Here is a 12957-nt window from a genome sequence, read left to right on the forward strand (position 1 = left end):
TTGCACTTTTAACGTCTAGCCACCTCTTCAGTCCCCAAACCAAAGCATACTCAGCCAGACTTCTCAAGCAGTCTCTCCTGTCTCTCACCTCTCCATTAATATTCTTGCTTTCCAGTTGGCTTTTGATTTGACCCTAACCTCCCTCCCTTTGCTCCTATTGTTTCTCCTCTGCACAAGTACATTGAAGGCAGACAGACATAGGGCCTGTGGGGCACACTCCTTCACCCCAGGAAGAGCAAGGACAGCTAAATAGGCAGAAAGGCATGAGCCCTGGCCGTGAAGGTTCCCACAAGTTGACACACTGGATTCTCTCATTAAAAAGCAAAGCTTACTTACTTGTACCTTTGGTTGTCTCATGTTGTTCCTGTCCCCACAGTAGTCTCATGAGGATCTGAGTGTAGCCCAAATACTCCCATTTGCTTTGAGCCGGGAATTAGTCACCTGATTGTCCCTTGTGTGGGATTAGGACAGGAGGGAGGGAATGTGAAATTTCCCAAATACAGGATTCTAAGGCGCCATCACATTGTTTATAGGTCTTTAAGTGACTTGATAGTTTGAACTGGGCTCTAAGCTATGGTTATAAATCCATAGGTAACCCAAATGCCTAATCAAATGGTTCTTTTCTAAAGTAAACAGACCCTGTGTGTCACCTTGTGGTAGTTTTGATGGCCAACCTTGTCCTGATGTTACAGACAAACATTAGAATCTGGTGACTACTGCCACCATTTTTAGGTTCTTATGAGATGGAACAAGAAACTGGGCAGAAAAAGGGGACCCAGCTCAAGGGGAGGCCCCAAGGCCTGACACTATTACTGAGATTATAGAGTGCTCACAAAAAGGGACCTATTACAATTGCCTTCTGAAAAACCCAATAAGCAGTTGAAAGAGTCCAATGCATAAATATCACCCAATCAATCAACAGAAGCTGTTGACCCTGTGACTGAATTGGGGAAAATCTAAAGGAAGCTGAGGAGGAGGGCAACCCTGTAAGAGAACCAGCAGTTTCAATTAACCTGGACCCCTGAGATCACCTATCAGACGTCATACACCAGCTGATATGAGGCCCCCAACACACATACACCAGAGAACTCTTGGGTCTGGGTTCAGTCAGAGAAGATGAACCTAACCCTCAAGAGACTGGAGGCCCTAGGGAGTTTAGAGGTCTGGCGGGGTCAGTGGGATGGGTGGTATGGGGACATCCTGGTGGAGACAGGAGGAGTGGGGAGGAGGTATGGGATGTGGAAGAGTAGGAGGGTGGGCCAGAAGGGGAATACCATCTTGAGTGTAAAAATAAAGAAGAAAGGAAGAAAGGCAGGCAGGCAGGCAGGCAGGCAGGCAGGCAGGCAGGCAGGCAGGCAGGAAGGAAGGAAGGAAGGAAGGAAGGAAGGAAGGAAGGAAGGAAGGAAGGAAGGAAGGAAAGAAGGAAGGAAACTGGGCAGACTTGTGGACAGCGTAGAAACAGAGACCGTTAATCAAGAAGGAAAAAATTCCAAACTAGGGAGTGGGAGGGAAGCTGAACTTTAATGGCACTCTGTGTCCTGAGGCGGGACCTCTTAGATCATTTGTATTAAATGCTCTTTCATACACGTCAGCCTTGGTGGAGGGGACTTTCCAGCTTTGTTCCTTTTTACATTAATTCCTTACTCATTCCCAACTCCACATTCCCGACAATGCCTCCTGAGTTTTGTAGTGCCAGAAATCTTTCAAAGAAGCTGAAGGATGACAGTTAGTCTTCTACACCTCTTCCTTGCTGATTATAGGCTTGGTCCCCGTCTGACTGGGACCACAAAACTCTCTAGTTCTAGCTATCAGGCAGAGAGGTACATCTGTTGATTGGTGGTATTCTAAACATACAGCCTTATTTGCATTTCCTCTGGCTTTCTCCCAGAGCCTCCCCAGAGGCACAGTAAGTAACCAGGACAAGTACAGATGTTATACATAATGTTATACTTAAAACTACAAGCTAAAGTTTAGGTCTTAAAGCTGCCTGGAAATGCCATCTTAGCTTAGGTCCTTGTCTTAACTTTGGCTCTCAGCTTGATACAATCTACAGTGACCTAAGAAGGGAGTCTCAAATTGAGTGATTGTCCAGATCAAACTGACCTATGGTCATGTTTCTAGGGCCCTATCTTGAGTGCTAATTGATGTAGGACAGCCAAGCACATTGTAGTCAGTATCATCCCTCTGGCAGGTGGTCCTAGACTATGTAGAAAAGCTATTTAAGCATCCATTAGTATGCCTCAGGAAACCAACAATTGTTGTAAGACCCCAAGGAGTCTTAGCTCAGGAGCACAACCCATAGAACACAACTAGACGATACACTGCTACAATGGCAAGAGGTTTTTATTCCATGTACATGGCGTTGCTCATCCTTACAGGGAGAGTCAACCCCGAACTCAAAAAGCACACATCTTTTATACTTTGTTTGAGGGGGGTGAACTACTATTTTACTATTGGTCAGCAGTATAATTTTCAGAAAGAGGAGAGGAAGGGGGAAGAAAAGGGGAGAAACTTTGGCAGTAAGGTTATTGACAATTTGCATTCTCCTTGAGATTCAGTACAGGGAGGGGTAGGGAAGCTGTTCTTAAAGCAGTCGTTTTTGTTTTGTCTTAACTCAACTTGGTCAGTATAGCCTGACCTGTCCACTAAAACTTTGTTTTTACATTTTTAGAACCTTGTTTATATAGTTCAAAACTTTGAGGGGTTTTGTCCTTGCTGTGTTTCTCAGAATTGGGTGATTAGAGCATGAGTTAACTATGACATGCCTCAGGACCCTATCTAGGGCTTTCTAGAGGGCCGGGTGGCTATCAGTCAGTATATTCTGTGGTTTTTCTGAGAATTACTCTGGGCCATTGTTTTTATTTTTCAGGCACAGGCAGGATCTCATAGCCTTGGGATGACTGGAAAATCTCTGAGTCTGACTTTAACCATTCTGTGTCTTTAGGGTCTTACATTCTAAGAATGGGGTGTTTTGCAAAAGTCTCAGAGCCCCTAAAAACCTTGTTTTTTACATCACAATCAGCACCCCATGGTTTTGCTTCAAGTTCCTGCTTGAGTTCTGTCTAGATTTTCTTAGTGATAGACTATAACCTATAGCCCTCCCCCCACAGTTTCAGTCAATGTTTTAGGTCAGCATCAGAGATTAAATTAGAACAGAAATTGGAACTAAGACTGGGTATTGCTGCTATAGATGTGACCATAGGACTTCAATACCTTGGAGGATTTTGTGAGAGGAACACAGAAGCATTTGAAACTTTGGGTTGAAAAAGCAACTGAATGATGTTCTTAGAGCTCAGTGGGTCATTCTGTTTGAAGCTTGGAGCTTGGAAGATGTAAGTGTTGAGAGAAAAGCAGCTTGGTTTGGGTGGTTTCAGAGGGGAGCAAGGATCTGTGTGCTAAGAATCTGTGTGCTACTGATCCGGAGCTGAAAAGCCAGCTGTGATTAGTAAGAGTTCAGCACTAAGGTGTTAAAGTTACTGTGCCTCATTTGATGATGGGGATGTGCTTTCTCAGGACCAGCCCACAGAACCTGTGATCACAGAATCATGGCTATGTATGAAGTTGTATGACAAGCTGCTGTGAGTTCTGGAGTTCAATAGCTATGTCATGTCCAAATGTTTTCCTCCATTTAGCATGATGTTGTCTTTGCATGTTGTGCTGACACACAAGGTTCTCTTCATCCCTAGTCCCAAGCTTTTACAATAAAGGTGTGTTGAATAATGTCAAAGGCCTTTTCTGCAGCTATTACTACAACCATGTGACTCCCATCCCTGAGCCTGTTTGTGTGGCATATTACTGTTAAGGTTTTTGAAAGTGATGGGTGGTTCAAGACAGTGAGATGAACCCGGGGACTAAGGCCACACACCTGATATCAAGACGAGGTCTGAGAAGGTATCCATCCATAAAGCAAAATGGTCCTGGAAAGAAGACTCTCCCTGCAAGAATCTACCTGCTCATCACGTAGGGTGTACAGTAGACATCCCTATACTGAGATACATGTCGAAGACATCCACTTTTTCTCTTCATACCATCTAGATGCACAGGTGCCATGTCCCTCCCATTATCAAAGCTCATTTCTTTCTCCTCTGGGCCCAGGAACACTGTTCTTTGTAGTGAGAATTCTGGAATTTGGGTTTCTTTAAAAAAAAAAAAACACAGAAATATTATAAGATTATGTTTCTCTTTTAATTCCAAATGTGGGCTATGGGGCTGCTTTGAAGCAGCTGACTATGATTTGCCTCGTGCTCCAGCAGGGATGTGATTTTTGCCAGCTGCAGGTAGTTTCTGCCGTTGTGTGATGTTTGGAATTCTGGGAACTTTTCAGGGGGTATATAAATGCTAGGGCCCTGAGAAGAGGTGTTGGGTGGTGGATGATCATTCAGGGGGGGGTGGTTGCAGTGTGTTAATAGTCAAAGAAGACTTATTCAAAGAAGACACTAGAAGAAAGAAAGTAGATTTAAGGATCTCTACCTCTCTCTTTCCCCCAATATCCTTTTTCCCCCTCCAGTCTAGTGATAGGAGATGAAATTGGGGGAAAGAGGGAGAAAAATGGGCAGGAAAAAGAAGAACACAAAAGCAGCAAAAGACAAGCTACCATACTTCCCTAGGTACATCCCATCCCAGAATTTAGCAATCTTTTGCTTTTCCCAGCTAGCTTTACTGTGCCTTTGTATCCTTGCTGTGTTTAAAGAAAAAAAAATAGAATAAAAAATTCTCAATAAAGATATTTCCTAATCTGATTTCTCTTAAAAGTCAGATAGAATTATGAGATCCTATAAATATTTAACAAATACTTGATTTGTACTGCATTCAAAGAAGTGATTATAACTAATGTTAATATTTGAACTAGGTAGCATTTAGGTAGATTATATAAATGATAATGTTTAAAGTAGGTAAACACACTCTGTTTATTTTCTCCAAATTAACTAGCCAAACTCCACGGCATTTACCAGCATTACATACAGAGATCTGCTTACTTCTCATCTATTTCCTGGTTTCTGAGCCCAGAGAGAGGGTACCAATGCTCAACTATTTCATTACAAAATGACCTCTCTTAGTTGACAGTGGGAAAAATTGCTTTAGCATAGAAAGGCATGAGCGGCTAATCCACTTCTTCTTCTTCTTCTTCTTCTTCTTCTTCTTCTTCTTCTTCTTCTTCTTCTTCTTCTTCTTCTTCTTCTTCTTCTTCTTCTTCCTCTTCCTCCTTCTCCTCCTTCTTCTTTTTTTTTTTACAGGTAAAGTCAAAGTTTATTCACATAAAGTTTAATTAGTCAAGTTAATGAAAATATTAAAAAATTTGAGTTCATTATGGCATCAGAAATTTAACTTTTGTTGCAAATAATACAGTATTTGGTGTTTCTGTCGAGATGCTATGCTACTGAGAGAGCAATTTCATTAAATCTTAACTCATCAGGGTCATGTTCCATGAACTTCTTGCAAACTTCTGTGGCATCCTCTAACAACATCTCTTCACTAGTTTTCCCATGGTTAACTGGAAACGGTTTCCATCCATCTAATTCATTGAGATTCCCATCTACATGAACTAATGCAATAAAATGAAGATCTACTTTTTCATCTATACTTGGTGCCTCAGTCTGACCTTCATGTGCACTGGTTTCATGAGCAACTCGAATAGTGTCATAGTTCTCCAGGTATTTGGCTCTTTCTTCAGGACTCATTGATACAGACTCCTCCAGGAACTTTTTCAATGTTGACCCTGATTCGAAGTGCATCTTGTCTTTGTTGTTTGCAATGGCATGAATCAGCCCAATCGTTCCACAGGCATTGCTTATGGTTTGTTTCATAAAATATACTGATGATGTAACATCTTGTCCTTGAGATTTTATTCTTTCTTCCTCTTCTGTTCTGAAGACTTCATACTTTTCTGTAATGGAGAAGAGGAGTAATACTGCACACACTGGTCTTGGCACCATGCTGAGAAGTTCAGGCTCCATCCCATACACATCAACAAACCGCCAGTTAGGATGCAGGCCTAACTGCTTGAGAAACTGGTTGGTGACCTGAAATGAGACAGAAGAAGGTTTAGAGACAGCTAATCCACTTCTTAGCACTGATAGATGCGCAAGACCTAAAGCTTACCCAGACTAGAGGATGAAGCAAGAGGCCAAGGCATGGGAGCAGATATGGGATGGTGATTTGGTTTTCTGTTTGTTTCTTTTTAAGACAGGGTTTCTACGTAGCCCTGGCTGGCCTGGTGCTCAATATGTACAACAGGAAAGCTTCAATTTCACAGTGATCTACCTGCCTCACCCTTGAAAGTGCTATAAATAAAGGCACATGACACCACACACAGCTTGATAATGGGCATGCTGCTATGAGCTAACTATTTCACATTGCCCTGGGATGGGTGTTAGAGAACCGTTCAGACAGTAGAGTCTCAGACAGGGGTAGGAAAAATATTTTTACCTCCTGTGGGACCTTGGGAAGCCAGAAAATCTTGGAGCATCCCCACATCATCAAACACAGTACCAGTACCAGTCCGGAAAAGACACAGCACAGCACAGACCCCTGAGCCCCCAGACAAGACATCTACTCTTGACCTTGTTCCAGGAAGAGCCATCAGCTTGAGGGTCTGAATTTGAGGATGTGAGTGGATGCTGCTGCTAGAAATGCATATAGATGTGTTTTTATATGCTTGAGGACCTATGGCCTTACCTGTCAGCCACTGTGTGGTGGAGGAGGCACGGCTACCTTGGGTAAGTGGTCAGTGCACCACACTGGGCATTGTTGCTGGCTTCTTTTCAGAGTTCCTTCCAAGATGATGATCTTGAATGTGATGTGGTTTAGAAAGGGAAAGATTCATGGTGTCTTAAGATTAGGGCGAATATGTCTAAGTGATGTAGGCTATTCACACTGTTACTAAAAAGTGCCAAGCTCCACAGCTTTGTTCACATGATGGGGGCATGCCTGTAATCCTGGTATGTGGGAAGTGGACACATGAAATGAGGAGTTTGAGATCAGCCTGGAGTATGTGAGACTGTCTCAAAATAACAGTAACAACAAAACCAGGGGTTAGAGAGATGGCTCATTAGTCAAGAGCACTGACTTCTTTCCCATAGTACCTGAGTTTGCTTCCTAATATCCATATGGTAGTCAAAACCATTTCTAACTGTTGTTCTAGGGGATCCAAAGCTACCTTCTGGACTCCATAGGTACCAGGGACACATATAGTGCACAAATACACATGTAGGCAAAATGCATATATATATATATATATATATATATATATATATATATATATATATATATACACACAGTAAATAAATAAGATTCTTTAATATAGTTTAAATGTATAAACAAACTAACCCATTCCCACTCTTTTGGAGAAGATGTAAATACTTCACATGTAAAAGACCATAATGCCCCCTCCCAATAAGATGTGTACCAGGCTAGATACCCCCTTATTGCATCTATAAATGTTTGCATAAAACTAGGCTCGGGACTCCACCGTCCTGCTGTGTCAGGGTTGGCAGAGAGCCCAAGCTTCAGTTTGAATAAAGAGACCCTAATGCAATTGCATGGGACTTGGCTCCTTGGTGGTCTTTCGGGTTCAAGAACGCTTCCTGGCACAACACCTCATGCTTTCTCCTCTCTTATGTGCCTCTATGTGCTCCTTTCCATTAGTCTCCTTTGTTATTCTAGAAAACTTTACATCTATTTTTATTATGCATATGTTATTATGTATCTATGTAAATTGACAATCTACAGATAGAAGAAATACACACACACACATATATATGTAATTTCATGTATCTGTATAAAATAAACAATCTACAGATAGAAGAAACACTAATATTTGTCTTTCAGAGACTGAATTAATTTGCCTAATATGGTGAACTCCATATTCCTGCAGAGGACATAATTCTATTCTTCTTTGTGACTGAATTAAATTCCATTGTGTGTATGCCTCATTTTCTGTACCTATTCCTCTGCTGATGGACACCTAGGTTGGTTATAGCTATGGCTGATAGGGTTCTCTGAGTAAACTTCTAGGAGTGGTACACTGTGGGTTGTCCTGATGCTGCTTGTATTTGATGCTAATCACATTTCCCAGGAGGGGCTGCCAAGGACGAGGAATGGATAATGTACTCAGGTGACTTCACCGGAACTTTCCCCCCATTTTAGCTTGCAAAATAAAGGTGAGAGCTAGTGATTGGGCAGGGGAAGGGAAGGTGGAGCTGAAGAGTTGGGGGTAGAGAGAGAGGAGGGGGAGAAGGAAAGATGGAGGAAGAGGAAGTGGAAGGAAGATGAAGCTGAAGCACGTGGCCTGGAGAAACCACAAATTATAAGGGATCCCATAGCTGGGGAACAGAGTAGTGTAGTGTAGATCTGCCCAGTCTAGGTGCACAGCTTGTGTTCATATTAACTGAGGTGTGTTTTCTTATTTGGGTTAGAGAGGTTACTGCAACAAACTAGCACCCAATGTATCGATTAGAACTCAACTAACTGGGGCTGGAGAGATGGCTCAGTGGTTAAGAGCATTAACTGCTCTCCCAGAGGTCCTGAGTTAAATTCCCAGCAACCACATGGTGGCTCACAACCATCTGTAATGGGATCTGATGCACTTTTCTGGTGTGTCTGAAGACAGCTACAGTGTACTTATATAAATAAAAATAAATAAATCTTTAAAAAATAAAGAATGAAACTAACCTAAGATAAAAGTTCACTGTCCCCCACCCGCCCAGGGCTCTGTGTCACATGGTCTGTTTATATTGAGGAACCACCTTCTGGTTTCCATAGTGACTATATTAACTTACATTCCCATCATCAGTATATAAGGGTTCTTCACTCCATGTCCCCATCAGAATCTCGTTCCCTTTTAAAACATAGCATTTTAATTACTTCTTAGAGAATTTCAAACAACGTATTTTAACCATCACTACCCCCTCTACTCTCCCCAACCTCTCCCAGATCCTCACCTCCCCACACCCTCCTAACTTCATGTGCAAATGTGATGGGACAAGATTTTTATCCAAGCATTCATGGGCAGGGCAGATGCATCTCTGTGAGTTCAAGGTCAGCCAGGGCCCACGGCCTTAAAGGAAACTGACTCTTCCCAGAAGCCATCTGTCACTAGCTTCCCAGTTGGAGGTGGGAGCATTCCAGCCCTCCTCACCTTCTTGCTAGAACGTTGACTGACTAGGTTGTGTGCAGGACTTGTGGCAGAACCACAGCGTCTGTGAGCACCAGTGCTGTGACCCTGACGTGTCTAGAAGATGCCATTTCACCCCACTCCTACTGACCTGTGCCTCTTGCCCTCTTTCCTCCCCATCTTGCTTGATGTCCTCTCAGTCTTGGGGAGCTCCATTTGTGGCTGGGCACTCCACTGACACTTTGACCAGTCGTGACTCTGCGTGTTAACCACAGTCCACTCTGATGAAGACTGAGAGCTGCGCTAACCTGTGGGTAGAGGTCCAGGTTCAGAGGGCATTTGATACTATGCCCGTTTGACAAAATCATACTGAAAGCCTCATCTCTGTGAGCCCCCAGCCATGGGTTCTTGGCCAGATTTTAAGTGTGAGGCATGTATGTCCCTGTAGATTAGTCTTAATTTTCATCAGGATGCAGTTGGTTATCCCCATAAATATTAGTGCCACTACCACACCTGTGGGCTTATCTTACCAGGGTGGTTGTAATAGTCAGGGCTCTCTAGAGTAGCAGAACTTAGAGAATGAATCTCTCATCTGTATCATCTCTAATCCATATCAGTATCCAATCTCTATCTCTACTAACTATATCTATATCATCTATATCTATCTACACATATAGAAAGGGGATTTATTAGAATGACTTACAGGCTTTGGTACCCATATCTATATGATACATCCTTATATGATATGCCTATCTGTATCTATATAGATACCAAAACCTGTAATTTTCCAGGATAGCCTGTCTACACAAAGAAATCTTGTCTCTAAAAACAAAACAAAAAAAAAAAACTAAACTTTTTACATTTATTGATTAGTAGATTTGCATGGCATTCGCATGTGGAGGTCAGAAGACAATTTTTGCCAAAGTTGATTCTCTCCTTCCACCTTGTGGGTCCTTGAGATCAAACTCAGACTTGGTGGCAAGAGACTTTACAAACTGAGTTACCTTGCTGGGCCTCTTGCTTTTTAAAGTACTATCTCATTTAATCCTCAAAAAACAAAACAAAACAAAACTTTGAGCTGGGTATTATCACCTTAAAAAGGTGACAGGAACCAGGACTGGAGAGAGAGCTGCTTTTCCAGAGGATCCATGTGAAATTCTTTGTACCCACAAGGTGGTTCACAGTTGTCTGTAACTCCAGTTCTAAGGGGTCTGACACCCTCTTCTGACTTCCTCAGGCACACACTCAGGTGAAATACCTGTGCACATAAAACACTTGTATACACACACATACACACACACACACAATTATTGTTTTGTTTGAGGCAGGGTCTTACTATATAGCTTTGGCTGACCTAGAACTCAGTATTTACACCAGGCTGGCCTTGAAGTTATAAAAATCTACTTCCTTCTACCTCTCTAGTGCTGGGACTAAAGCCTTCTTTAGGCGTGTCATGCCTGGCTCATAAAATTAAACAAACACTCCTGAGGTCAGACAAGGTTAAATAGATATTCTATAGTCACATGCTTCCAAGTTGAGACGGAATCTGGAATCTGATCCCAAACCTAGCCCCACCTGGTACTTTGAAGGGATCATTTTGTTATTAAGGTTTATGTCATCATTCAGTATTTGAGGAACTCAGGGTCATTCCTGAGAAGCCCATGGTGAGTCTGCCACCTAGTGGAGACCTTGTGTTGGCAGGCGCCACACAACTCTTGGGCAGAGTTCTGAGTGCCATGCTGACAGTCTGTGTGATTTCTGCTCACACTCAGGAAAAGCCTCTGCAGGGCTGCACAAGCCTCTAAGCATGCAGCGTCCCCACCCTCTGTCTGGATTCTTTTTCACACCTAGCAAATAAGTCAGATTAAACTAAATGAACATGACATACTCTGAAGACCTAAGTTACAAGTGAGCCCCTCACACCAAATCTCACAAGGTAGATTTTATTCACTCCTGCCATTCATATGCAAGAACGCTTGTTGAAAGTCACAAGAGAAGGAATATTGCATGACCTCATTTATACATAAACAAAACTAAACCTTACTTCAAAACCCTTCATTTTCTGAAGGTAGATATGTTAATACTTTTAAAGCACGCAGAAGAGTTACTGACACACTCCAACCATGATGTTGGCATTTGCTGACTTCATTGCATCATTAGAGCATGCTCTCTGGTAAAATATATTATTATGTAGTTCATCAATTTATTTGACACATGGTAACTGTACATATTTATTCGGTACAGTGTGATCTATACAAGTATACACTGCGGGTTGATCGGCTATGGGTAAATGCCTCCATCATGCTGGGCATCATTTATTTGTGCTGATAGTATTAAAAACCCTGCACTCTGGTTATATTGAAACATTTTGTTAAGCTGGGGGTGGCACAACATGCCTCTAACCCCAGCATTTGAGAGGTGGGGGTAGGAAACTCAGGAGTTCATAGCTAGCTCTGGGTATCAAGAGAGAGGGTGAGACAGCCTGGGCTACATGAAACCCAGAGAGGAGTTGGGGAAGGGAGAAGGGAATTTTCAGAAAATAACCATCAACTGTCGCTGTCAAGTGTGTTGTACAACATTAACCACCATTTCTCGTGTCCAAGTCTACTCTGGATAATAGAGCAATGAAGTTCTTAAAGTCAGAAAGAAAATGAAGGGTACTGGAGGGAAGGGGATGGCCAGGGAGTCAGAGATGGAGAGGGGGTAACCAGGAGTCAGTGACAGAGAGAGGAGTAACCAGGGAGACAGTGTAGGAGAGGGGAGGGTGACCAGGGAGACAGTGCTGGAGAGGGGGTGACCAGGGAGTCAGTGCTGGAGAGGGGGTGACCAGGGAGTCAGTGCTGGAGAGGGGGTGACCAGGGAGACAGTGTAGGAGAGGGGAGGGTGACCAGGGAGACAGTGCTGGAGAGGGGGTGACCAGGGAGTCAGTGCTGGAGAGGGGGTGACCAGGGAGACAGAGCTTATGGAAAGCTCTGAGGTTGGATGGAGGTGATGACAGAAGAACAACCTGATGTTCTGAATGTCAGTCTGTGAACACTTACAAATGAAGGATGACACATTTTAACTTAGGAAAAATTTGCTACCATTTTAAAAAAATATTAAGTAAACGTTAGAGTCCATATTTTAAACCATGTCACCTGACTACAAAGCATATGGTTATGACACCTGTTATCTGACACTATTTCTGGAGAGAAGTAGAGAAATGTCTACTCACCTCAGACTGGAAGCCAACAACTGTGGGAATCAGTTCATTAGGGTCCCTTACAGGGTGTGCACAAGCAGCTACTTCAGGGGGTAGAATGACTCAAAGACAGCTGAGTCATGGAAAGCCCACCCCAGCATGGGCGACAAGTCAAAAAGCTGGAGCCCTGGGGTTTTCTACATGATGAGCAGGCAGCTAGATAGATTAGAGACTTTCTTCCAGGCAGCTTGGCTGGTCCCAGTCTCTGAAGCGGTCCTTCCTGCTTATGACCTTGAGGAGACTTGGACCTTGTACAATTGGTAAGCGTTCCTTTTAGGAAAAGTGTTTGAGTCTTAGTGTTCCTCCATGACAGACTGTTTCAGCTCAGAGGAAATGGCTATAAAACACATGCTGCCCCATCCAACATCCTGTTCCTCTCTTCAGTCTTTCTACTGGTCCCATGTTGGGTTGTTGATTCATAACCAAATGTTTGGTGTATGTACCCCATTCTCCTGCCAACTGCTTCCCTACATTTCCAGCCAGATGACAGGATTACACCAGGGCTTCATGAATCCTACAATACAGTGACTCCTACAAGGGCTCAAGGCAACAGCAACAGAACTGGGAAGTGAGAAGGATGTCGTAGCCTATGAATGGAAGAGGA

The 12957-nt window shown here is 43.0% G+C and overlaps 1 protein-coding gene across 1 annotated transcript; it reads right to left on the bottom strand.

The window, feature by feature from the left end:
* Positions 1–5369: 5369 nt before the first annotated feature.
* LOC308428266 (ubiquitin carboxyl-terminal hydrolase isozyme L3-like) lies at positions 5370–6014 on the bottom strand (the record flags this gene model as incomplete). Its single annotated transcript, XM_080926681.1, has 1 exon — positions 5370–6014. Exon 1 carries the CDS (start codon positions 5952–5954, stop codon positions 5370–5372), a length of 585 nt encoding a protein of 194 aa, XP_080782807.1. The 5' UTR covers positions 5955–6014.
* Between the last annotated feature and the right edge of the window lie 6943 nt (positions 6015–12957).

This window comes from Micromys minutus, assembly GCF_963924665.1.
Source record: "Micromys minutus genome assembly, chromosome: 12".
In the NCBI taxonomy this organism is placed as follows: domain Eukaryota; kingdom Metazoa; phylum Chordata; class Mammalia; order Rodentia; family Muridae; genus Micromys; species Micromys minutus.